The 27,355-nt window shown below is 39.5% G+C and overlaps 1 protein-coding gene across 1 annotated transcript; it reads left to right on the top strand.

Annotated features, from left to right (window-relative positions):
• The first annotated feature begins 4,627 nt into the window (after nt 1–4,627).
• Nucleotides 4,628–9,176, top strand: LOC126398094 (uncharacterized). Its single transcript, XM_050057296.1, has 7 exons — nt 4,628–4,758; nt 6,088–6,232; nt 7,403–7,516; nt 7,611–7,755; nt 7,885–8,033; nt 8,121–8,260; nt 8,352–9,176. The coding sequence occupies exons 1-7, from the start codon at nt 4,629–4,631 to the stop codon at nt 8,531–8,533; spliced, it is 1,005 nt and encodes a 334-aa protein (XP_049913253.1). The 5' UTR covers nt 4,628; the 3' UTR covers nt 8,534–9,176.
• Nucleotides 9,177–27,355: the final 18,179 nt, after the last annotated feature.

The raw sequence follows: 27,355 nt of genomic DNA on the forward strand, positions 1-27,355 counted from the left end.
GGATGTACACCACGCCTGCAGTGCTACCCTATGGGTTTCATGTCTCTATCATCACCAATATCTGCCTGAACATTACATGGTTGTTTCTGTTTGACAGAGAGTAAGTGTGTGTGTCCAGGTTGGCCCCCAAACATGACCAAAAGCTAAAGTTTTGGTGTCTTTTGTAACAGTTTAAACATCTGCTTTTCTTTGTGTGTTTAGGTTGATGCTGCCAGTGCTGATAATCTCGCTACTAATGACGCTCACCGACTACATGATCCTGTTTTTCTCCTGTCATGGACTAAAAATCTATGGAGCCTGGTTGAACAAATATCACACCGTAGATCTGTGGCTCTTCAGAATATTGGTAAAACAATTACTTGCCTTTTTTCCCATTTGCATTTTGACAGATTATTTTTTAACATCTTGACTTGGCTTTAAAGAGAATAACATGTTTAAAAGGAATGTACAGTGTCATTGGTTTACAGACACTGCAGTTAAAAAGCTTATAAAAACAGTAATAAAGTCACACATTCAGCAAACAAACTTGCTCTTTGGAGTGAGGAGTGACACATATGCAAAAAGGTGGAAATCCAAGGTGAGTTCAAGGACAGTAAAAAGCCATTATATGTAGGACTGTTACACCTACACAGAATTTTTTTTAAAGTGGCCTTCACCAGGGTACATTTTAACATTTACTATTCTTGGAAATTGACTGTCCTCATTTCCCTCTTGTCGCATAGAGAAAAATCATGCTATTCATATTCTCATTACCTTGGTATTTAAATCATTATTTGCAAGCATTAAAAAGTATCCAGGTGATGTGTCCTTCAGATTAACAAACATATAAATTAATATGTGTTAATTAGTGAGTGTAAGAGGTGCTAGTAGGTGTATTTCGTTACCTCTGGACACTTTACCCATTTACAGTCTTTATGCTAAGCTAAGCCAACGATGCTCTACATAAATGATATACACTTTTAGTCTCTGAGTTGGGAGCAGTTGTGTCTCCCTTTGCATCCTGTCACCTTGTTTGGAAGTGCTGTGAACGTCATGTGGATGAATGAAAGCAGTTTCAAAACAATACAACACTAGATACAGTACAAATTTAAAGGTACACTATGCAGGGCTTTTCTAAAAAAAAAATTTTTTAAAAATGCATAAATCAATACAGAAGTATTTCACACTCAGTCATCACTTATGACCCAGTAGAAGTGTGTGGCGGAGGATTTTTCTGTAGAGACTGCCCTTCGCTTGCCTTGTTTTTTGTGTTTGGGATGTTTATGGGTGTGTACCCCCACGGACGTGATTTTGCTAAGTAGGACTGACTTCTGGATCAACATCCAAAGTCGTGTTCCAGGACCAACATTGCGATCAACCAAGCACAGCCATCTCACATCATCAGTGTGGTGCTCTTGTGCTTCTTTTAAAATTCCTCTGCACCTCTTCAGAGCTTTTCAAGCACAAGAGCAGCACACTGATGATGTCAGAGGGCTGTGATTGGTTGATTGCAATGTTGGCCCAGGAACATGATGTGGGATGTTGATCCAGGAGCATGTAGGTGAGGTTGAGCTTAATAAAGCGAAATGCCAAATAACATTGAATTTGGGGTTGGATTTTACTTTCACTTTCATTGGTGAGTGTGTTTACAAACAGCAAAAAACAATCCTGCATTGTATACCTTTAATGCTAGTGCATTATTTTGCTTCATGTTTGTATGTGCTAGCTTAATGTCTGATATCAACCCAGTAAAAGATCATATCAATTGTTGCAAAATCTTGCAAGAGTGTGTTTGTGAGACCAAGACAGTTTATTTTCTCCTGATTTGATGTCTAAAAAATGCCATTTTAGTGTCTGAAATGCTAGTGTTTGTCAGCCTGAAAAGTGCGCCGGATGGTTTCTGAACCGTCTATTTTCTGTTGTGCAGACATTAAAGTGGTGACAATTCTCTCATCTAATTTTCCACAAACTAAGTGAATAGGCAGCCTTTTGAAAATGTCAAACTATTCCTTTAAAGTGACATTTTATCACTCAGTCGGTACCATTCCATGCAAGTCCCACGGCACACCGCTGACACACTGTAAGGTTAAACAAGCCAGACACTGCTCCCAAAGCTGCTGGCTGCTCCGTCACCCATATCTAAAGAGTGAATCCTCGCCGAAATGCCCAGTCCTACTGGCTGTGCGACGTCTGTGCACCAGGCGACTGTGGTCTGAGATTAGGAGGTTAGAAGCAGCCGAGTGAGGCCATAGAAAAAAAATTGACATGGCTTCCCAGTCCCTCTTTGCCTTGAGCTTGACATTAAAGAAGAGGTGATAGATAAGGTCACATGACAGGCCAGCATCCTCTGCAGTAAACTGTATTTAAAGCGTTCAGAGAATATGCCAAATACTTCAGGATTAGGATACAGCCAGCTGCCATCTGGTCATAGCTTTCCATGCTTTGAAGTCTTCTTTCATTGTGTTGAATTAGGTGCAAAATGGAATAGCAGTATACGCAACATGGGGGACTCTCTCCACTCTCCTGAACCTGACGATATATTTGCAGTATCAGACAGAAACGTCTCGATGCGACTGTGCAATGCTGTCACTGCTGCTGCTTCTGATGGAGCTGTTAGCCTGGTGAGTCTGACTCCCCGCTGCGTTCTGTCATTTAGCTGTCGGTGTTTTCTTCTTCCCCAGAGAGACGATACACGAGCAAAGGAACCCAGATCTTTTGTCGTTGTCTCCCTCTGCTCCCAGGTTTCTGTTAGAGAACTTCTACTTCGATGAGCATGTGCGTTACATTGTGACCATCTACCCCGTGGTAATCCTGTGGTTGACAGGCACCCTGAGCAATTCTGACTCTCCTATAAGTGACATTTATATATTTGCAGGTACAGTCTGACACTTGAACTGAGGGATATTTGCCCCACACATTTTTATCAATATTCTTTTTGCATTTCTCTACACTGTACATTGATTCATGAGATATTTAATTTCCTCTTCCTTCTTCAGCTGTGATCCTGGCTTTTTCCTGCATCGTGTTCATTGCACGCATTGCCCTCGTCACATGGAAGCATCATAAACGACCGCTTTACAAAGACAGTGGGCCCAGTAGGTCACCAGTGGAAATGGCTTTGACACAAAGAAAAATATTTCTTTGACTATGAGCTTAGAGTGAGTGAATGTATAACAATAAATAATTTGTGTGTAAATACTGATTTTTTTGTAAAGAATTTAATACATGAATGGAAAAAAGGAAGTCATTAATATTTTTAATGATTTAATAATATTTAGGAATGTTTGAATTTTATGTTTTAACAGTGAAAAGAAACATCAATACATTTAATAAATGATAATATTGTGTTGTGCAATTTTTCTTTGTCTTTTTTGAATATATATATTCAATATATTGATTTATTTAGTATTCTACTTTAATGTATGTAGCCTACAGTGTACCCAATTTTGAACTGAAATGACTGAATGTAATTCCTTTTTTTAATCTTTCTTCTTTATGTTCTTTTTTTCTGTTTAAATTTCATATAAACATAAGCTTTGTATTTTAAAATGTAAATTGATGAAATTGTATGTTTTATATGTAATGTAGTGTAATATATTGTATGTAAGGTGTGGACCCAGCTAATGGGGATCCTTAAAATAAACAAATAAACAGAAGGATTTCAAAACTGAAATGAATAATTGTAAAGCCAAATAACGATGAACATGGAAATAATATTTTAAAAAAGTATACAAAAGCAAATGTAAGGCTGAAGTAAATTATAAATATGAGAGAAAAATAACCGTCAGGCATATCTTTGCATAATAGTTGTCCTCTTGTTTAATAAACATGCTCTATTAAAACAGTACACATTTAGGTAAATGAACATTTGGCTGCAAAAGGAAAAAAGTTCCAGAAAGAAGCAACTTAATCAAGGGCTGAAAAAACTGTCAAAATTCAAAGATGTTGAAAAAAACAGTAAATCCTCACATTTTAGCAGCTGGCATCTTTTCTTAATAAATGAGTTTAACAAACAAATAAGTCATTAGAATTGTTTGTTGATCATTTTTACAATGATCACCTAATCAGTAAGTCAGCTAATCCTTTCAGCGCCAACGTATTCCTGTGATAAGCAGCCCTGTGTGCCAAGTGAAAACAGCATAATCATATAAACTGATGTGTCCTAATGTTAGCGTTGCAACACCTCCTCAAGCGCAGTTCGCCCAGCATAATGTTTCCATCAAACACGTATCTGCTGTTTCAAATTAGTTTTATATAAATGTGATTCCTAGGAGACAGGACTAAACCATAACCACTACTTGCCTAACTCTTACCCAAGCCTAACCTTAACCTAACCCCAACCTTAAACTGAACCTAATCTAATTTTTTCCCAAACTAGGTCAAGCTTTTGTCCCCATTTGGACAAGATGTCCCTAGTTAACTTGTCTACAGTCTGAAGTGTGTCACTAAAGATAGCCTAACACACACACACACACACACACACACACACCACCACCACCACCATTACACCTATGATAGCAGTAATCAAAGAGATACCATAAAATTGAAGTACATGCAACATTCCAAAGTCCAAAATATTAGACTGTGGAGACATATATCGTGCCTCGCAGCACAGTCTTCAGTATTCAGACACTGTGGTGAGCTTCCAGATGTCTCCTATCACAGTGAAAAACAGTCACCATGTAGTGATACACGCTGGGAGCATTGCCCTGGCTGTAATTGCTCAGGTGAGCACAGGCATCTTTTTTAACCTGGCACAGGACAGCAATGTTCCGAATGGTGAGTGACTCTGCATGAATATTTCAATTATGTAATCACAGATTGTAGGTTGATGGTTGTATTCAGAGCTCTTCTCACTGGTTTGTAGAGGGGGGCTTTAGTAAATGTCATATACAAAGTGCACCAGTCAGGTTGATGATTGCAAAACTCAGAGATGTTTTTTTCATCTTTCTAAGCTTGTTGCATATTTAGTTGTAAATATTTAGCAAAGCTCTTATATCTAAATGACAGAATAGGTAGATTTCCACCACGTAGGCAGAGTGCTGCAGGGATGACGTTTTTTTGACTGCCGACACGGAAGTTAGAATCGCCCTGGTTACGTCATCAAATTTAGGCAGAAAATTAGCTCTGTGGCAAAGATTTTTTTTATGATACTTTAATGTTTTTCCTCAGCAAGACAATCTTCACAACCAAACATCACTTTTATGATTTTTTTTAAGGACTCGTTCCTGCACCATTATCTTTCTAACATTCACAGTTATCAGTATGTCCCTAACATCATAAAACAGTCGCAGTGCTGCTCCAAACCTACCTGGTTAGGCTTACGCAACGAAACTACGTGGTTAGGTTTAGGTAAAACATCAAGATTTGGCATTATATAAGTACTTCTGTCACTTACGTAACGTGGTACATGTGACCTACATCACATACAATGTATCACATACTTCACTAGCTCAGCATGCTGCACATATTAGCATTCAAGGCTACACTGTTATTAAAAGAACACAATGTTGACTTCAGAATGCAAACACCGGTCTCTTGGGTGAAAGTCCTATGTTTGTGTGACCCAATTACCACCCCTCCCACCCACCTTGTTGGGGCTTTTTCAATATTTCTACAATATTACGTAACATCACTTCCTCCTCTGCTCCGGTAATGATTACTATGCACACTACACAAGTCCCGCCTTACAGTAAACATAAGTATGGGTCGTAATATGCTGCTTGCACAGTCGACCTTAGAGGTTGTGTTTCGGGGAGAGCGGACTGACATTTGATATTATTGAGAAATACTTACGTTTTGAAGCCAAGTTTCACTGAAAGACCTTTGCCCTGACAGTCATTTCATTTCATGCCATTGACCTGAATGGAGGCCATTGAAACTAACTAGGGTACATAAACACACACAAACACACATCGCCCAGTCTAGACTGAGTCTGTAACATAAAAAACAATGTGATTTTTTTATAGTGATTTCAGTAGAGGGTATTTGAAGTGGAATAATGAAGACATATTAATGCCCCAGTTATCATGTGTCACTTCTGAAAATTTCTCATTTATCCCAACCAAGGATCAATGTTTTCTTCTTTCTTTCTTTCTTGGGCTTCAGCTCTGTTTCAGACCTCATCCAGGAATGTCTCTGAGACCTTCCCCCTGGAGGTGACTTTGGACTGGTGGTCTGACTGTTACTGGATAATAGTGGACTTGTGGTCTATGGCTTGGCTCCTGTATGCAGTGGTCGGCCTTTTTAAAAGGTAGCATGAGTGGTGTCTTTAAAGCCTTATACCAGGGGTGTCAAACATACAGCCTGGGGGACAGAACTGGCCCACCAAAGGGTCCAACCCGGCCCACTAGATGACTTTGTACACCTAATCTTGATGCACTTGTTAAGGTTAAGAGGTTTCAGGAGCAATCTAAACAGTGAGTAGATACTTCATGTAAAATGCTGCCTCAGAGGTTTTTCCACCCTGACCAGAATACAGTTCTCCGAAAAAACAAGTACTTACTGTGGTCATAGTTATTTCACAGTGTGCAAAATATTGTCAAACAACAGCTCCAAAGAATCTGTGTCAGGCTTTTATCTTAAAACAATATGGGTGGAATCCTGTTGCTAAGGCACTGACATAACTTCAGATTGTAAATGGTTTGTAGGGCAGGGGACGACTTAACCTGCTTCTTTAATAGCTTCAGCTTTAGTGGGAGTGGAACAGAGAGTAGGAAACTGACTGAATAAGGAAAAACTGACACATACTGTTGTATTTGCACATATTTTTTAAGGATATCGCTGGCTGTTCATCATTTGTTTAGTAAATGGATAAACATTTTCATAATGTACTTCTTTACACTAGAAAAAGGGAAAAAAGGAAGGGGATGTCATTTATAGGTTGTTATGCAATGGTTTTACTGGCACACTTGTGATCAAATTGGGACGTATGTGACCCATGAACTAAAGTGAGTTTGACACCCCTGCCTTATACAATGCCAATGGTTTACTAGAACTTCTGTTAAAATCCTTAAAACTTCCGTCTAGTTTGATTTGGCGACACCTGTGCAATGTAATACTACAGATCCCAGAATTCTTAGGGTAACAAACACTTCTGAAGCTGCTACTTTGTCAGAAATACAACATAATGGTAGCTAGTTAATCTATTTACAGTGCAACCAAACAAACTCATGCTGTAAATGGGTATGCATATGTAGACACTTTGAATCCAAGGCCAGAGTGGCGGACTCCGCCACTAATAATGAAAACCACTATGTGGAAAGGTGATTACAGAATGTAAACACATTGAATGGCTATTGATGAAAAAATGCTGATTGTAAATGGTTCAACAATGGGGTCTGATTTGATGAAAATCGCAGGTATTATATCGTCAAGGTGTTGTATGTGATCATAGTCAAGACTGTTATTATTGTGTCTGCAGAAATGTCCTCGGCCCTGAGTCTTGCTGTCCGGAAATCCACCCCCCAGTATTTTATTTTATGTGGACCATGATTAACATTGCAAGGATGTGCAGCATGGCCCTGTGGGACCGACAGTAAGTAGTGCCAATGTTCTGTCCACAGCAACACTTGCAAAGACATTCAGTATGTGTGCTCATAATCAGTCAAAGCTACTGCTGCTTTCTACAGCTGTATACACGGAGCCGTCATACTCGAGTGGATTCTCCTGGTCCTCAGCTTCTACATGCTCTACATGTCCTACTCTAACCTCGACAAGCACAAAGTCTGGCTAGCCATCAACAACCCTTCTGTGATCTCGTGGACACATTACCTGGTGAGGCCACTCAATTACCAAAAGTAATGTAGTAAAATGTATTAGCATTCGTCATGTTAAATTCCTGCTAATTTAACTAGCATGCTTGGTCAAATTCAACATTTTTTTATGCTTTAACATTTATTGCAGACCCAGAATGGCTTGGCAGTATTTGCCTGGTGGTCTCTCTTGAATGCTGTGGTCGGTCTTGGCATTGTGCTCAAGTACAAAATAGACGTGCCGGACCCTCTCATCAGCACTGTTGTTCTCACCATCATCTCCTTGTGCGCTATAAACTGGTAAGGACAAAAGAACTAGAAGTAATGCTAAATATCTGTTTGTAAAGCAAAATTATGGAAAGATTTTAACTTCTGAAAATGTTGCAGGTTCATCTTACAGATCTTCCTGTTAGCCAAGTACACGCGCTACACATTCTCTGTTTACGCTATGCTCATCCTGGGCCTGGGTGCCATGTTCACCAGAAGCTATCGTGTCCATGACCTCGCTACAAACACAGTCTATTGTGGTAAGATGTCAACTTCAAGTGCAGATGCACATTTAACAATCAAATGTGTCTATATATTGTGGAAGTTTACCCTGTCTTCTCTTATCTCCAGGGTTCCTTATGCTCCTTATGACGGTCATGAACTTGATCCATTTGATCTCTGCATGTTTGCACACGGATAAGTCAAGCAAACCTGTTGCCATGGAGCCCTCTGTGACATTTGAGGACTGTGAGAAAGTGTGGCACACAAACCTCAGAAGTGATGACATCAAGAAAGACTTCTGCAAAATCTGATCATATGTGGTGAAAGAAAATTAATAAATATGTTATCAACCAAATGTGCACTTTACATGAATCACCAACAGGGGGCAGTACTTACTCACTTTACACTGAGAAGCGTTTGACAAACTTAGCCCTGCTGTACCAGAAGATGGCACAGTGGTTCAAGCTTTTTTAGGGAATATATCTGTATTAAGACTATGATTCAAAACTGAAGTTCATTAATAAAAAAATTCAAAGCATCCAAAACAAATAGGAAGATTATTTAACCGTTGTTCATACTATTTTTATGTTTTTGAAACCAGATAATCTCTGTCCTTGTTTGAAAATATGAAACCCTAATGCACACTTTAACTCCTAATATAAGCCATATTAGCTTGGGTATTTTGTTGACTCATGATGATGATGATGTTTTCAAACTTCTTGAGTGAACGAAGGTCATTAAAAACCTCTATACCCTCCTTGACTCCCTGTCTGCGTCTCTCACTGTGTCTGTGACGTGATACAGCAGAGATAATCACACATGCTCAAGTTTATAAGTGCCCTCTTTCTTGATGTGGCTTAAAGAATGGAATATCAAACATGCCCAATGGCTGTGAGCAGGACCTTTGATGAGGACGCTGAGCTGAATAGAACTCAGCATCAGATGAAAGCAGCAGAGGGAAGAAGACACAATGGAGATACAATGAATGTGTCTATAGATGGAGGTGCTGACCGTACAGCTGAGCAAACTGGTCTCCATCGACAGCACGGGTTTGATTAGTGGGACAAATAAAGAAATTAAATACACCATGGTCTTTTATCCCCTTATTTCAACATATTCACATTGATTCAGAGTGAGATGCAGACACAGTATGTCCTTTTTATTATTATCTAAATTGAGAATCATTGATTAATTCAACATAAAAACCGTAATGTTGTTTCCCCCGCTGCTGAAGTGTTATTTTGGTGTTTACAGACAGACATTAGATTGCAAAAGAGCCTTCTGTTGTGAGTGGATGTCTGTGATCCTGATCGTAAACTCACATTGGCAATTTGTTTGACTGCCTCATTTGGAGAAAATTCTGCAGAGCGTTATTATCTCCGGCTTCATAATGCAGAACTGATTCGCTTTCAGGGTCGCCGCCGCGTTGGAGCACACGGGAGTGTAAAATCACTAATTACAAATCAGATCACTGTAATTTAGTTTTGTGTACATTTTTGAGTGAGTAATTCTGCTTCCAGAAACACTGATTTTGATGGAATATTACACTCTGCTATAATATGTTTGGAGATGCAGGAATTACAGAGCTGCATGCTGGGATGATACTGTAGCACTATAAGGAGGATTTGCCATTAAAATATGATTTTAACCTTTTTGCTGTTAAAAGGAAATCTGTTGTTAAGGGTTGTTTTAAGTTAAGTTGAAACTATATGTTGATAAACATTGGTTGGTTAATGGGTTTTAAATGTGAATATTCCAGTTTTCTTGGTCTTCTGTAATGGCAAACTGAATATCTTTGGGTTTTAGACTGTATTGTGATTATTAATTAAGTCATTTTCAAGCAAAAAATGACAAAAGTTAAAGGTCCAATGGCAGAAATTGCATATAATATTCAAAATTATGTTTCCAGTAGTGTTTTTTCACCTGAAAATAAGAACTGTTGTGTTTTTGTTACGAGAATGAGATGTTTATATCTACATACTGAGTGGGTCCTCTCCCAGAGAGTCCACCATGTTGTTTCTACAGTAGCTCAGAATGAACAAACAGAACACTGGCTCTAGATAGGCCATTTGTATTTTTGCCACTGTTGTCTTTGCACATGTTTGGCACACACACCCTCATGTCTAGATTCCACTTAATCTGACAGAAGACATGTAAGTAATTTTTAAGTACAAATAGCAATAATTCACTGGTTACAGCATTTTAAGTGTGAATATTTTCTTCATCTATTCCTATTGTAATAAAATGAATATGTTTGAGTCTTTGACTGTATTTTGATAATCAGTTATTAAGTGAACTGGTTCCAGCTTCTCACTTGTGAATATTTTCAGGTTGTCTTGGTCTTTTGTGATATTAAACTTATTATTTTGGTGTTTTCAGCTATTTGCTATTTTTAGGCTGTCACCCTGGGCTCCCAGGAAACTATGAAGGGCACATTTTGCCATTTTCTGGTATTTTGTTGAGCAAGTGATTAACCTTTTAATCAAGAAAAATTTTAAAGTTGCAGCAATTGTGCTCATCACTTTGGAAACTGTATGAAAAGGGGAGAGGGTGCACTCACCGGCTGTATTTCCCTTTGTGTTAGAATACAGTAACCGTTATTCAGAGTAAACTTCCAAGGATTTTTTCCAGACTTTCAGCAGTAAGCAGTTGAGTCAGATAGTCTGGTAGTATTTCCACCCCTAACAACATAATGCATCAGCTTAGTTGATTAAAAATAGCTATGGCTTTGCACCACATTGGCTCAGTATTATTACAATGCTGCAGTGAAAAATTCCTAGGCAGGAGCAGAAAATTAGATTCACCCCATACCATTTACCACCCAGTATCAGATTAAACTGGTCCAATCAAATTTCCTTTAGAACTTAATTTCAACTATTCCCTCCCTGACAAAACAAATAGTTCAATTTTTCTAAATACCTACGACTGTTCAAAGTAATTTAAAGATGTCAGGTGATAGTGTGTGTTAAAGGTGGTAGCAAAGTCCATTAAATTGCTTCATGGATGTGACTCCTGCACCGTGGTGTTATCATTTTTTTCCCTCCAGAGTACTGAGGCCAAATCCTCCCTGGAGTAAAACACTAAGAGGGGAAAGGCAGACGTGAAGAAGGAAACGGAGGTGTTCTACTGTCTGGCGGGCTTGTAATTGTTTCTATATTCTCCAAAGACTTTTTTCTCCATAAGAGAAATAACCTAGATATGCAAATGTGCATTCCCAATTAATTTAATTCATATAATTATGCAGAGAAAAGAGATTGGGGTTGAGAAAAAAAAGTCTTACCTTGTGCCAAGTTGTCCTCCCACTCAAGCCCCCTCACTCTGCAGGGTACAGCTAAATTAGCTCGGAATATTGAAGCGTGCTCGGCGACGCAGATGAGCATCAATTATCTCTGACATTTTTGTGAGTGGTCTTAAGCCTTTTGGAATCAACAAACAGTGAGTTGGTGGAAGTAATCAATACAAGTAGAGGTTTAAACGCAGTGACTAAATGCATAAACATGACCTTATGACCCCATTTTCGGTGCATTTTAATGCTTTAATTTAAAACACAGCTTAGAGCTTGCCTTTGTGTTTGAACATATTTCACAGTGAAATCTGGTTATGTTTGAAGTCTCCCTGAGCACAATTTATGCTTCATCAGCTGCTCTGAAGTACTGTTTAATTTAAAGCTCTTAAAATAAATAATTTATTGACTTAAACTGACTGGACAAGTGTTTGTTCTTCACAGCTACTCATCAAACTAATTGTTTGTGATCAGAATCACAGATTCTTTATTTTCTCTGGCTCAGTCTATTACAGATTCAGATAAAATAATATCAGTCAGCCTCAGTCAGCAGGATTTATTTATATTTATTTATAAAGGGGGAATTATTAAAAGGATCAAAATATTGTGGAAATCCGAAATGCCGCCAGGAATGATGCACGCTCATTAAATGCAGTCTTTTTAAAAACTCACATACACACACACACACTCTTACTCACTCACTTAAAAACAGCTTGTTTTTATGTTTACTTCCTTGTGCCACAAAAGCACATGGTTAGGTTTAGACAAAAACGTCATGGTCTGGCTTCAAACTGGAAGCAAACAGTGGGCTCCTGGGTGAAAGTCCAGGGTACTTTGGACCCATCCACTACCCCTTCTGCCTGCCCTACAGCTCTTCCTATTACGTTATTGCAGCAGCATCACAAACTGGCACCATCTGGCAAACAGACTGACACCATCCAGCAGCACATCATACTGCTGTGAAAGATGCCATTTTGCGTTGGTGTGTGACACCAAAATCGCTGACAAACGGGTGGTATTTGACGAGTTGGGAGTGAGAACAGGCTGACCTCTTCCATTCAAGGGCAAAACACATGGACTTTTTAGTGGTTTTGCATCCTTGTGTAGTCGTTATGTATCTTTTTGCAGTTGTGTGCCTCTTTTGTGTCTTCTTATAGTCGTTTAATGTCTCTTTGAAATAATTTTTTGTCATTTTGTCACTCTTTGTGGTCATTTTATGACTAACTGAGGTTGTTTTGTGTCACTTTGAGGTACTTTTGTTTCTTTTTTGGTCATTTTGTGTCTCTTTGTGGTGATTTTAAGACTTCTTAAGGTAATTCTGTCACTTTGAGGTAATTGTGTTTCTTTTTTGGTCATTCTGTGTCTCTTTGTGGTCATTTTATGACTAACTGAGGTTGTTTTGTGTCACTTTGAGGTAATTTTGTTTCTTTTTTGGTTGCTTTGTGTCTCTTTGTGGTCATTTTAAGACTTCTTAAGGTAATTCTGTCACTTACAGGTAACTGTTTCTTTTTTGGTCATTTTAATGTCTCTTTGTGGTCATTTTAAGACTTCTTAAGGTAATTTTGTGTCACTTTGGGGTACTTTTGTTTCTTATTGGTTGTTTTGTGTCTCTGTGGTCATTTTAAGACTTCTTAAGGACATTTTGTGTCACTTTGTGGCACTTTTGTTTCTTTCTGGTCGTTTTGTGTCTCTTTGTAGTCATTTTAAGACTTCTTAAGGTAATTTTGTGTCACTTTGAGGTACTTTTGTTTCTTTCTGGTCGTTTTGTGTCTCTTTGTGGTCATTTCAAGACTTCTTAAGGTAATTTTGTGTCACTTTGGAATACTTTTGTGTCTTTTTTGGTTGTTTTGTGTCTCTTCGTGGTTGTTTTGCCTCTATTTGTAGTTATTTTGTGTCTCTTTGCAGTTCCTTTGCATCTCTTTGTGGTCTTTTTGTGCCTTTTCCTGGCCGGTGTTAATTTGAGTGACATTTTGCAGGTGAAGGCCATGGAGCCCCCTGACACTCTTGGCCCTTGGGCCTGTGCCTGGTAGGCCTGTTCAGTAATCCAGTTGTAAGTGGTCTAAAACTTTGTCATATTGCACATGTATAATTTCAGTTTCTACAGTTTAAGGCAAGTTGGATTTAAGACATTACTAATGCCACTTGGAATGAAATTCGAGACCAATTTAACAATAAACAGAAAAAAAAGATAAGTAATCAAAAAATAAAACAAAAGACTTTACCTTCTAATGACATTCTAATGACTTTCTAATACCAATTAAGAAATTGGTTCATTTCTCAGCAGTATTAAGGTTTCAGGATTCCAACAATAAAGTATACCTTCATCACATTACAATAACCCTGCACCTTTCATTACAGTATGTACAGTAAACCTTGGACCTAAACCCAGATGAACATGTTTTGAATAAATGCCTTTCTATTGGTATTCAGCACGTGTTAAACATTATGTGCGCATTTAAAAAAAAAAGTTGACAGGGCAAAGACATCATGCACAAGGTTGGCATATTGGCTTTCGCTGGAAGCAAACAAACTTCAGCAACCCTCAATATTACATCTGTGGCACGGTGATGCCAATTAGCTTGGTAAAACAATTAGAATATATGTAAATGCTTTGAGTTAATTAATCCCATGACACAGTTACACTAATTAGCTGGTAATCCCTGACTCCTATTGCTCCATATTTAAGGCAAACCCACTCAGTCCAGATATGGGGACAGCAGACGCCAAAGAGTTAAAGCTGTAGGAATAATTATTACTTTAAATTGATGATTTTTTTAAGATCTGACTAATTAGTGGTTGTGCTTTCTGTCAGTGTAGATGAGCATTGATGTAGTCTTCTAGGACGCAGGCAAACCAACAAGGAACTTGTTGATGTTAATCAAAAGATATAGACTTTAATTTACAGTTGTAATTAAGGGAGTGATAATTATAGAGAACAAGTCTCTCTGGTGGTCCGTATACGACTTTAAAAAGATAGGAATATAACTCAGAGCCACATGTTTAGAGCCAGTTTTAAGAGCTGAACAGCTGATGCATATGTCTGCAGATGTTTTCAACATCTGTGTTTTCTGCATCAGCTGTTTGTTCTAACTGTACTTTCTTATTTTAATTTAACAGGTTCACAGTCAGTCCTGCATTTAACATGACTTGTGTTCACTTAGTTTGTCAATCTCGTTTTGTATAACTGTCTTGAAATGTGTCAACACAAATTAACAAAGCCTGTTTCCCTTTACTGCCGTCCTACACGCTGAACAAAGTCATTCTTACTCTGAAATGTGCGATTCAAAAAGAACACACACATCCCAGAGGTTTATGAGGGGCATGTCAACAAGATGCATACACAGAAGAGCCTGCAGAAAAAAACCCACTGAATATGGCTTGTGCTTGGAATGCTGCAAAATAAAATAACGAAAGGAGAATTTTGAGAGTGCAGAATTGTTTCACACTTGATTCTGAAATGTTGAAATGATGTCAAAACATGCCCAACACAAACAAGTGCTTTCACTTATTTTTGTGTGACAAAACAACAGACCTAAAATTGGAAGCTGCGTCTCTGATTGGGTGCCAATAGGAAAGATAATCTTAACTGTGGCATTAATTAGGCCTACCAAGTCTACGACAAAAGTTAAAGGGTCTGGCAACTGAACTGTGATGCCAAGCCAAGAAAAAAATGCAAATAACCTCCTATAAAATGACAGTTTGACATTTTTAAAAATGCCAATTAAACAAACAAGACATAACGTGATAATTAGTGAGCTTTAAAGGCACTAATTGGCGGATTACTTTCTGACAGAGCTAAGTTAGCTCTTATCCCTCTGTTACCAGTCTTTGAGGTATGCTAAGCTAACTGTCTGCTAGCTTTAGCTTTATATTTAGCCTTCAAATATGAGAGTGGTGTCAGTCTTCTCTTCTTACTCCCTTTCTTAAAACGTCAAACTATTAATTTAACTGTAGATGGATAAATCAAAACCTCTCACATGTAGAGTGCTGCAGGAATGACTCCTTAAACCTGGAAATGACTTAGCATTTTAGCACGGCCTTGTGTTGAAATAAAAAAAAAATGTTTTAATGTTTTTGGTTAGAAAAGGTCTGTAGTTAACACAAACTTAAAGACTTTCATGTTTTGTTCTAAAACATAAAATACATTTTGAAGCCTTTAGCCACATGTCTTAAAATGGCGGTCGCTAACAAGTAGCTAAATGAGACTACGGAGCGATATCACAATGAACACTGCTTTACAGCCTTGTTGCGGTGGTGACGTTGAAGTCATGTTACTGTATAGTAGTTAATTTATAGCCTAACATTAGCTTTTTACTTCTGGTGATTGCAATTTGTGAATATTATCTCGCTGAACAAACATGTAAGTATCATCAACTTCTGTTTGCCACCTTATTTTCTGGAATAATCAAAAGTCCAGTTTCCTTGTTGAGGAAACCAGGGTGACGCTAACTTCTGTGTTGATCTAAAATAAATGTTATCCCTGCAGTATTCTATTACGCACAGCCTACTTGTAAATATTAATACCTTAAAGCAAAGCTTGGAGCAGACATTATCATCCAATGAAATGGTAGCATGATGAGCATATGACCAGCAGTCAGTTGATCCAGATGTCATTATGGTATTGACAGTAAAGCCACATAATATATTGTTTTGCAATATTTATCAGATTCTTGGTAAGAAGTAAGAAGTGTGTGGAGAAAATGTGGCTGTTATCTGTGCGTTGCTGAGTTTCCATTAAGAAGCCATTCTTACAGGGGAATAATTATCAAAATGTGCTGTGTGAGCAATACAATTATGTTTACATCCCTCAAGCCACCATATAATATAACCCTCTACTAGGCAACCCTTCAAAATGACAATAACCGACAGCTAAAGCAGTTCAGCAAATAACACACAGTATGCGAACATAAGTATTCATACTTCACCACTTTGCAAATCAACAGCGTGAAGGCATCGTAACAGGCACCATAATTCAAATGCAATCAACCAAGGTAGAAGAAGCTCAGCAAAAATAAATTAGCAGCAGAATGACAAGCAGTTAGTCGGAAATTAGCAGCCAGCAGAGTATGTGGGCCACAAACAGATTCACCAGGCAGCAATTTAGCAACCAGCAGCTTAATGTTAGTCACCTAAGAATGCAAGCACTGACTAAACAGAGCCAAACCACTTTACCTTCTAAAGCAGTGACAGAGTCTCAGCGGCACCAAACAACTGCCACAGCGGGGACAAGAAAACTCCACTTCTGGCTTGATGTGCTGATGGGAGAAGTTTGCCTTCAGCTCTAAAGACAAACTTCTCCCATGTGCACTTGAAGTGTGCCCTCAAGACCAATAAAGGTAACAAACAGAGCACCATACATGATTTTCCCTCCAGAAAAAACATCCAGAAGCAGCACAATTAGACTGTTACCTTAAGAGCACTAGCAGTGATAACAACATCTTTAGCAGTTTAACAGCATAGTTAGTAAAGGAGTTTAGCAGCCGCAGCTTAGCAACAAAAAAACATGGGCAGGCACAAGTGACAGCTTAGAGCTGCTCTAATCAACATTTTATATCAACATTTCTACAGAGCAAATTTCCCGCAACTACCTGCAGTTTGTTTCCAGCTGCAGCAGGAAGCCGTTTTCAGCAATAACACTCTATTAAACCCACTGCATGATACCTGCCCAGAACCTAATGGGATACAAAGCTAGCAACTGGCTGGTGAATATGGGGAGGATTGAGCAGCTAAAGAGCCTGACATTTTCCTCAGAAGTTGGTCCAGACACAGAAACAGCTATTGGAGCTGAAAAATTAAGCCAATGCAGAAACTGCAGTTCCTCGTAGGGCCACTTGAGGCTGGCTCCCAAAGTGAGTCAGCACCCATTAGTCTCGCCACCAGACAATCAGAGATCTGCGCCTTCTGATAGTCTGGGGACACTCCTTTCTAAAGTGTGTTTAACACACTGGAGAAAGCGGCCGGCAACAAAGCAACGCCTCTTGCATCTTTTAAAAGGACACGCCCTCCCAGAAATGTGCGCTCCCCCTTTTCTCGTCCGAGCTTGAAAATGGATGCCGAGAGATTTAACTCTGTTTTATCAAACATGTGCTCAGTCCGCAAGATTGTGGAAATGAAGGACTTACGGCGACGTTGTTTAAAACTTTTAACGCAGTAAGGACTTACGGCGACGTTGTTTAAAACTTTTAACGCAGTCCGACTATGTTTTACGAGCACAAGAGTTCAGCGAGCCACCGAAGGACCGCCCTGCGGATTTACTATTGGTTCTGCAACGTAGGGAGTTTTTTTAAAATCTGAAATTGTATCCGCCCATCTAAACACAAAATCAGGGAGAAAGTCATCAGTCTTTAGTTAAGCAAAGCGTCTAAAGGCTGACTTGTGAGTCTAAGCACCCATAGACCCTCATGTTAAAATGCCCAAATTTACAGAAGAAATAAACATGTTTACAGCCTAGTACAAAAACTGGTTTTGGTCTCCAGAGCTAATTTCAACATATGTGACAATTATATGGGGGGTGAATTTTCAGCATAACTCACCTGTTTACATTTTATTAAAGCTAAATGTTACGCATAATTAAGGGCTATCACTTTGAGTTTATGAGTCAGATCCACCCCTCACTCCTTCACAGGTCCAAATATGGTCACTTCTGGCTCCAAAAAACCAAGATGGCAATGGCCAAAATGCCAAACTCGAGGCTTCAAACGTGGATTCCGCAAACCAGCAGGTGACATCATGATGGCTACGTCCATTATTTTTAAACACTCTATGGTGGAGACCAAAACAGAGGTAAAAAGAAGTGAATGTTCAATATATATTCCCAATGTGGGCAGAAATGTGACTCGAAATGACTGCTAATGTTGCTCTGTGTCTGCTGGATGTGTCACTGTCTACTGACATATTCACCATATCCAACGTTTTTGTAAAATGCGCATTGGATATGTGTTACAGCAACAAGTTGTTCGTCTAAACTAGCTCACAAGAAGTAGCCTATACCTTACGTTGATGAAGTATTTAATGTCTCATCCATGCTGTTGTTTATATATATTAACAGCATTATGCCTCTTCTCTTTCTCCAATGACAGTTTTTGTTTGTCAGATGTGAGACTGTTTTCTGATAAGGCAGGAAAACATATTTCTGTCCGAGTTGAATTTGTTCTTCCAGCTGTAGCTAAAATACATTTCAATTAAATGCTCAATATGTTTTTACGTGTTAAAAATCTGAAAGTGGAATCTGTTCCGCTGAGGAATATGGTAAATAGCACATCGTATAAGCAAATGTTATTTTGAAATATTGCTGCCAGCTGTGTCAGTGTGCCGTGGTTTTTAATTTAAAATTCTATGTTATGTTAGATCAAATGGGTAACAATAAAGGAAGGACTGGGGTGATGAAACTATAGACATCTAGTCATTTCCAGGATCAAAACCTCGGCTCCAGTCTACAAGTTAAGACTGAGGAAGAAGACACCTTCCTAAATTAGATGTGTCACGACTGACTTCATATTAAGCTTACCAACAGGGCAAAGCGGTGAGCTCTGACACAGAAAATAGGACAGTACACCCTCATTGTTTGGTGTCTGGCAAGGGATCAATTTCAAGTATGTGACTCATTGTACCCCAAAGGTACGGGGTCTCTGATTGCAGCAAATTACAGATTAAAGGGCCCTTCATACTGTTACACAAGTGCTCCCAACACACTGGCTGGTGTCTGAGATGACATGTGAATCACAGAGGTTGGGGAGTGGTGTGTATAAGAATGTGTGTGTGTGTTGTCAGGGGGCAGCTAGCTCTATTGCTTCCCAACACTCTTTATTTTTAACTGAGTGAGGTGAGAGGAGGATTGGAGGAAAGCGGCCAAGGCGCCAGACACATGAAAAGGAGGGAAATCAGCATAGCCTGACAGCAAACTGTTCACGCATGTGTCTCCACTACTGCACACAAAGATGTTAGGAAAAGATGATACAACCCCATGGTGTAAATTCAAAGAGGCTTCCTGCTTGCAGCATAACAATGTTAGATGAGTTATTGTAATGCCAAACCACACTTCTACAATGTTGCATTTGAAAATGCTAATGTCATTTTAAAGAAATATGAAGCCTCAGCCTGTTTTTACCTTGGCCGGTCCCTAGGAGCAGTAGATGGATGGCTCCTCTCAGAGTTTCCTGGCACATGACCTTGAGTGCTTTATTAATTTCCTTATTTTTTTAGGGCAATACCTCGGGCTATCCACCTAAAAGACGAGTCAGGGGATCACTTGAGGCATAAGATCTGAAATTAGACAATTTCCAGTTAAAAAGACTTCAACAGTTCATTAACTATTTCAATTAAAAATTCTCGTTGAAGAATAATTAAATTAAAATGATCAAATTAGCTTTTGTTTCATGTGTAAGCTATTCTTTTTCAATTATTCAAAGGATAGTAGTTATTTAAGGCATTTAGTGACAGGAGTCTGGTTAACATCCAATTATATCAGAATTGTTTTAACGTTAAAAACCACATCCATTCCACTCTGATGGATTTAGGGATGAATTCAGTGCCAAGTAACAAAGTCAGCACTTTAATAGTCCAGTTTGTAGGATTTAGTGGCCTCTAGCAATGAGGTTGCAGATTGCTTGTAGGAGAACTACGGTGGCGAAAACACAAATGGCCCTATTTAAGGCAGATTTATAGCTGTGTGTGGGCTCGATGCAGAGCCTATGAAGTAACCTACATATGAGTGGCCTACGCCTCTGTGAACATTTGTACTTGTGCTGTGGTCTGTCTATGTCGCTCTGCAGTTACATCGCTAAAATGCTAGTTAGTGGTGGGATTTCAGTGAAGTGCTGTAAAGTTTGACTGATTCAAAACATGCCTAAAACACACATAAACCTTGGCGTAATAGGTAGCGAAGAAATTAAACACAAAATTCGTACAAATTTCGGCTCCATTAAAACACACAAGGTTCACAGATTAAACAATTGTCTTACAGGCCTGCTAGACACATTTTCCCCATATATACAACACGCTAACTTTATTAGCATTAGCCTACAACATTTTCCATTGCATAAATTACTGTAGCAGCTAGCAGTACTCATACAAAGCTAGGTGCAACAACAACATTTAACAAAGGCAACGTTACAAAATGTGGCTCCATTATAACTCACATGGTTCACTGACAAAACAACTGTCTTATAGCAGACACTTTTTCCCCACATATACAACATGCTAAGGTTATTGGCATTCGCCTGCAACATTTTCCATTGCATAAATTCCCGTAGCAGCTAGCAGCGTTTCCCTCTACTCATACAAAGCTAAGAGCAACAACAACATTTAACAAAGGTAACGTTACAAAATTTGGCTCCATTATAACTCCCAAGGTTCACTGACAAAACAATTGTCTTTTAGGCCTACTAGACACATTTTCCTCACATATACAACATGCTAATGTTATTGACATTAGCCTAGAGCATTTTCCATTGCATAAATTACCGTAGCAGATGGGTTCCTCTACTCATATGAAGCTAGCAACATTTAAAAAAAGGTAACGTTGGGGCGTCGGTGGCTTAGTGGATGGAGCAGGCGCCCCATGTACAAGGCTGTTGCCGCAGCGGCCCGGGTTCAACTCCAGCCTGTGGCCCTTTGCTGCATGTCACTCCCTCTCTCTCTCCCCCCTTCACACTTGCCTGTCCTATCGATTAAAGGCTAATATGCCCCAAAAAATATCTTTAAAAAAAAGGTAACGTTACAAAATGTGGCTCCATTATAACAAAGTTCTCTGACAAAACAGTTGTCTTAAAGTAGACACGTTTTCCCCACATATACAACATGTTAATATTATTAGCATGAACCTAGGACATTAAACATTGCATAAATTAGCTTTGTGGCAAGTGGACTTTCCTCAACTCATATGAAGCCAGGATAAATACCACACAGGAAATGTTCTTTGTAGGGGCTTTACTGTCTTTACAATGTATTGTTTCTTATCTGTGGAAGTAAATAAAAGCTTCTTTTCCACTGAGGGAAATGGTTTTCATCTTTAAAAAAAATAGACAGGATGTCTGCGTTGCTTTGGGGTGTAATTACATTTCTGGGAAGGTGCATGTCAGACTACAGTGTAAGTTATGTGTTTACGCAGAACCTATGCTGTACAGCATCAATTCACCGCATAAGTATAAATCTTGCTTTAGAGCCAGTGTTTGGTTTGTCCATTCTGGGCTACTATAGAGCAACATGGGGGATTCCATGGAAAAGGACCAGGCCCCCAGGAATGCCCTCGACCTTGCCTCCAATTTTTCCCAGTGTCCACTCGCAGTATTGCAGTGAAAAAATTCCATGGGGCCCAAAAAGTATTTTATCAACAGACCACAATTGTTAAAGAGATGTCTGTACTATTATACATCTATGAAGAGGACCCGCTTGTTATGTAGATATAAACAGGTCATTTTAAAGTAACAAAAATACAACAATCATCGCTTTCAAGTGATTATAGACTAAGGAAAACCTAGTTATGAATAATACATACCATTTCTGCCCCTAAATCCTACACACAGGACCTTTAAAAGGGTAAATGCAGATAAGATTATCATGCGCAACACTCCGATGGTGACGCTGAGTTGCTTTGAAAAGTGCTTTACGCTAACTGGTATTTAACCACTTGAATCACAGGCATTATTCATGACGATGATAAACTCATCTGGAACAATCAGATGCTCCCCAGAGGGTGTAAATTAGGAACTGAATTCATTTTAGGATAAAAGACAGGTGGATGCATGTTTTGACAGACGTCTATAATGCCTTTCACTCGGGGAGCTAAGTGACCAAAGACTCGCAATTCATGCACTGACTCATTGTGTTTTGAAATGCATTACACTCAATGTGTCATCTCTGGAAAGGTGTGAATAAGACTGAATATATCATCTGCATTGTGGCCACCCAAAATGAGAGAAGAAACAGGCCAGAAAATCTTTCCCTGACTGATATGCACTGCAAGTACTTATTCAATCTTATATTTAAAAATCTAAACTGACAAATATCAGTAGCAACCAGGAGGAAAATAGCGATTTTAAAGACATATTCATTTCCCCAAAAATTCATTTTACTACTGAAAGCATCTCAGGGTCAGTTTGCTTGTGTGAGAAGTCATAAATAAATAAATGCTTTAAGAAAAAGTGTTGTATACTGACAGTGATGTTGACAGCATCATATAGCTTTGCACTAACAATCTGACCATTCTTCTTACATTACTCTGAAGGAAAGAAAACAAGAGCCTCCATCTGTCATTTATAGCAGCTTAAAATTCCCCCAACATAGCATGCTGCTAAAGAATTTCCAGACTTGGCAAGTTCACAGCACCCCACGGGGTCAGAGCAATTTATCAAGATGATTGCTGTACAATAAGGACACCTCTGTCCCTCATATTATGTGCAACGCCTAAAAACCAGCCAAACGTTTAGGGGAAGATGATGAAAGACTGTGTGTGTCAATAACAACTTAAAAGAGGATATAAAGAAGATTTTTTCATTGGAGGGGGTGTTAGTGGTAGAAATAACAACCACCCACAACCAACACCCAAAAAGGTGTGTGAATTTTTTTATTTATTTTTTTTGTTCGCAGTCATTCTTCCTGGGTCCATATAAAATATATATTTTAGCCGATACTTTTTCAGTAATATTTCAAAACTAGACACAGTTTGTGCCACATATGTAGTAAAAATGTGAATCAATAGAAAAATGTCACTTTTTGTACAAAGTAGGGTCTTTGTCAAGTCTAAAATTTGTCTGCAGCCACGCTGTGAGTCTGTACCTAAGCACTGTGGTGCCTTGAGCTAAATGCTAGCGTCAGCATGCTAACATGCTGATGGTTAGTAGGTACGATCCTGACCATGTTTATCTTCTTAGGCCCCGTCTACACCTCGTATTAACATGCATTTTAGGTGATTCAATCACAAGTGGACAGTCTGTAAAGACATGACATGGTTCGGAATCGTCTCCATGCATCTTGAGCAGCCACTTGGGATTGAATCTCACTTCCCTGCTCTATGCAAATAAACACATAAATCATTTTCATTTGCCATGCCTAGGCTGCCTCATTTATCGCCAGGTTGCCATTATGAATCATCCAGTGTCCGTTGTACTAACTCTTCAGCCCAAATGGAAATCAGACTCCATCCATGGAAATCCATTTTGCCTGTCGTTATGGCCTCCCCTTCTTTGTCGTCTTCTTATTTTACTGTTGTGGCTTCTCCTTGTTTCGCACTTTGAAATACTTGGTGTGCAAATGAGTACACACTTCCACATATGAGGATGTCAGCTGAGTAGGCAGTCCTTTAGTTTGGCATGGGACACATTAGCGTACACACTGCTGAAACAACACGGCCCTATGTGACACAGACCACCTCTGCATGTAGTCTGAGCGATTACATCTCAAGACACACTGAGGAGGTATTGGGTGTGTTCAAACCTGTACTTAGAGCCATCCATTTGTGATCTGATAACCCAAGATGCATGTTTGGCATCTTGGCTGCTTGTCTTTTGTTTGTTTGTTTTGTTTTGTTCATTTTTTTGTTTGTTTTTTGCAGCCAGAACTGACCATATTTGACAAGAGGGTGGAACTATGGATGAACGAGGGGTGGATGCCTCGCAGACAGCCCATCACTCAAAGCAACCACGCCCTTAAAGGTAGGATCTGGAGGATTTTCAAACAAAACAAAATATAGACATATACAAATGAAATCCTGCTTAATCATCACCTATGGGCTTCTACTCATGTGTGGTAGTGACTCTGTTTGCAGAGCTCCTGCCCTTTAACTGTATTTTGATGTTTTTGTGAGCTCAGACCGCTTCTGGGCGGAGATTTCCCCAGCCAATGAGAGAGCGCAGGTGCCGTGCCCAAGCGTGTCCAAGCGTGCACCAGCGCGAGCCTTGCCTGAACCTCTTCTGTGAAGCTTTCTTCCGTACCTCCGGGTTCCGTACACCCGGGAGAGTTGAGCCTGATAGGAGGGGCCAAATTTGAATGTGTGTTTACAAACAGCAACTGGAAAAGCCTCCAGACCCTACCTTTAAATATGCATTTGCAGTTTTTCATATTACACTGTACACATGTTTATTTAAACTGTTAATTTTGACTTTTTTACATAGTATTTTTTACTATGGGGATTGACCCAAGTGGCCGTTAGAGGAACTGCAGTTTTTGGCACTATTGTGTCTATTAAACACTATTAAAAACACTATTAAAGTCGTTACAATTCATCCATAGGTTAATTGTCGATACATTTGATTGCAGCAAAATCACTTCTAATTGAGTAAAAATTAGCTGTGTTAAGCTACAAGCCACAGAGATTTTTAGATTTTTACAGTTTTAGCATGTGTGCTACTTTAAGAGAAAATGCTACATTAAACAACTAAAGTTTCTCCTTAATAAACATGTTTTAATCCAGTAGAACAACACGATTATACTGCAGCCTCATTACACTGCAGACTTGCTGCAGTCTTCGGCATGCACGCTGTACCTGAGGTCATTGTTACATTGAGTCAACAGTGGCAACTATTTTTTGAACATATAGTACAAGTGGTGAGCATTGCTTGTGTGCAGGAAATCCTGCTCCCTGTGTACTCCGTCAACAGTCCATCAAAGAGGACCTCTGCCGCTCCATCGTCACAATTTATCGAATCTCTCCTTCTTTTCCTTCATCTACTGGGCCAGCGCTGCTTGCCTCAGCACATCACAGCCTAACACCTTGCCTGTCTGAACCTACTCCTGCCTCGCCAGCTACTGACACACACTGAAGCTCTAATTAGATGTGGGTGGTGCAGTGCAGACAGATATCATTAACTGTCAGGGACACATGACAGTGGAGCTTGACAGTATCAACATTGTAGGCAGGACGGAGGAAGAATTTGTGATTCCAATTCAAAAGGTTTAGCTCTTTATCTTCCACAGCACATTTAGCCAGTCACCTCATTTAACGTCACCCTTAAGAATTTTGTTGTTTGGATAAAATCCCAATGCAAAAGCCAAATAAATAAACACATTTTACACACTGGCTTTCCTGTAGCAAAAATGTATAAACTGGCACAATTAATCAGTGTGAAAGTGTGTAATGAACTCTCCAAAAGACCTAATAAATCACGACACTGCTTCAACAGGGCAGTTAAGGTTTTAGTATGTACAACACGTTCCCACATACTCACGTGACCTTGTGGGATCATAGAGCAAACAGAAGGCACCCTAATATGAAGTGCCATGTTTCTCTGTAGTTAACGTTAAATCACTCATTGCACAATTACTGCAGTCCAGACACACTGCGAATTTATGTGGCAGGTTTACCAGCAAAGTCCCCGCTCCAGTACCGCATCACATTTTTCTCTCTCGTCATTTTCCAGGGCCTGGGATGTGAAGCTGTAGTTGCTGACAGTGTTAAATTCTGGTAGTAAGAGGAATAATTGATGGCTGGCTATTTATGGGGACGAGACCAGCCTGGCGGGACAAGGTCAGAGACGTGATTTACAGCAAAGTGCCCAGAGAAAACAAGGATAAAAAGACCCTTTCGCCTCAGAAAAGGGAACAGAGCAGAGGAAGTGTGATGTTTGCATTTAGTGCGAGTAAGGTGAGTCACAGCTGTTCTACCCAGGACACAGTGTGATTTTTCTGGTGGCACAGAGTTAAATGTTAAGCTTGATTAGTGCTCACACTTTTCCTCTTTTCTGTTGCAAAAACAAGACAACGCTGCATGAGCCCTTCCAGTGTTTTCATCTACAGTGTATTTTCATCAAGTCTGCAGACTAAAAGGCTAAACAGCTGGAAGCACAAGTATGTCATCTGTTTTAATAAGGAGCACTTTGCACTGACACTTTAAGTGGGTTGCATTAATGCCTTCATAGCCCTATAATTAGCAAGACACAATTTCACAAAGCAGGTTATTCAGCACTTACTGCACAAGCAACTGCTAAGCTGATTTGATTTTGTGCATCAGCATCACCTGTATGAGGGAGTTAAGGGGGGAGGAGGAGGAGTAATAGCAGTGGGAGGAGTTGGGAGACAGCGAGAGGGCCCTACAGATACTCAATGTTTCCCTTAAGCAGGGATGATGTGATAAACGCCGAGTGTGCCTATACATGCGTGCAGCTGCATATTTCATGGTTAGTTACCGAAGCACACTCATCCTCTTTCAGCAGATGTTTCAAACAAATCCCATGGATTTAGAGGAAGTGAGTGTTAGTACAAGCGACAATTAGATAAACACTCCTCGAACTCTCCAAGGTTGCTGGAGTAAAACAAAAGTGGAAGGTGTGTGATGTGACATTTACACTGCAGTAGCAGCTGCCACAAAGCTGGCACTGCTGGCTATGGTCCGAAACCACAACGTGTATCTGGATTCTCATTTATCATGTTACTGTAGGGATTCATGGTGTGCCTGTGACACTTAACAGTCAGTTTGTAGCCAGAGCATTGCTCTGTATTATTGCTGCATTACATTAAAGGACAGTTGGATGTCAGTTACCTTCACGGTCACTGGTGGACTAGAAAAAATGCTGCACAAGTGTCCTCTTGGATGCCCCTATAGTAGATTAAAAACAATGATAAAGTGCACACTATGGTGGCTCAGTGTACATGAAATTGAGATAAAAATGTGCCCTCCAATGTGCATGGGGATGCAGTGCACTAATGGGTGTCCTTAAAATGGCAAAACACCAACATCCAGGGTGCCCTTCCAATGGAAAAAAACAATGTACTGCCCTATAGGGGCCCTTTCACTAAAGACAGTGTGATGTAGTGCACAAATGGGTGTCAGTAAAATAGAGAAAATGCAATGCAATACACTGTTAGGTGCCCTTTCAGTGGAGAAAATGTAAAGCAGTGCCCTCTAGGGTGCCCTTTC

Source organism: Epinephelus moara, chromosome 11 (assembly GCF_006386435.1).
Source record: "Epinephelus moara isolate mb chromosome 11, YSFRI_EMoa_1.0, whole genome shotgun sequence".
NCBI lineage: Eukaryota > Metazoa > Chordata > Actinopteri > Perciformes > Serranidae > Epinephelus > Epinephelus moara.

What these genes read in the sequence shown, in the direction of transcription:
- LOC126398094 (XM_050057296.1), top strand. Translation starts at nt 4,629, where the DNA reads ATGTCTCCTATCACAGTGAAAAACAGTCACCATGTAGTGATACACGCT. An exon ending in GTGGTCGGCCTTTTTAAAAG is followed by an intron (nt 6,233 to 7,402) that starts GTAGCATGAGTG and finishes TTGTGTCTGCAG; the next exon opens with AAATGTCCTCGGCCCTGAGT. An exon ending in TCCTTGTGCGCTATAAACTG is followed by an intron (nt 8,034 to 8,120) that starts GTAAGGACAAAA and finishes AAAATGTTGCAG; the next exon opens with GTTCATCTTACAGATCTTCC.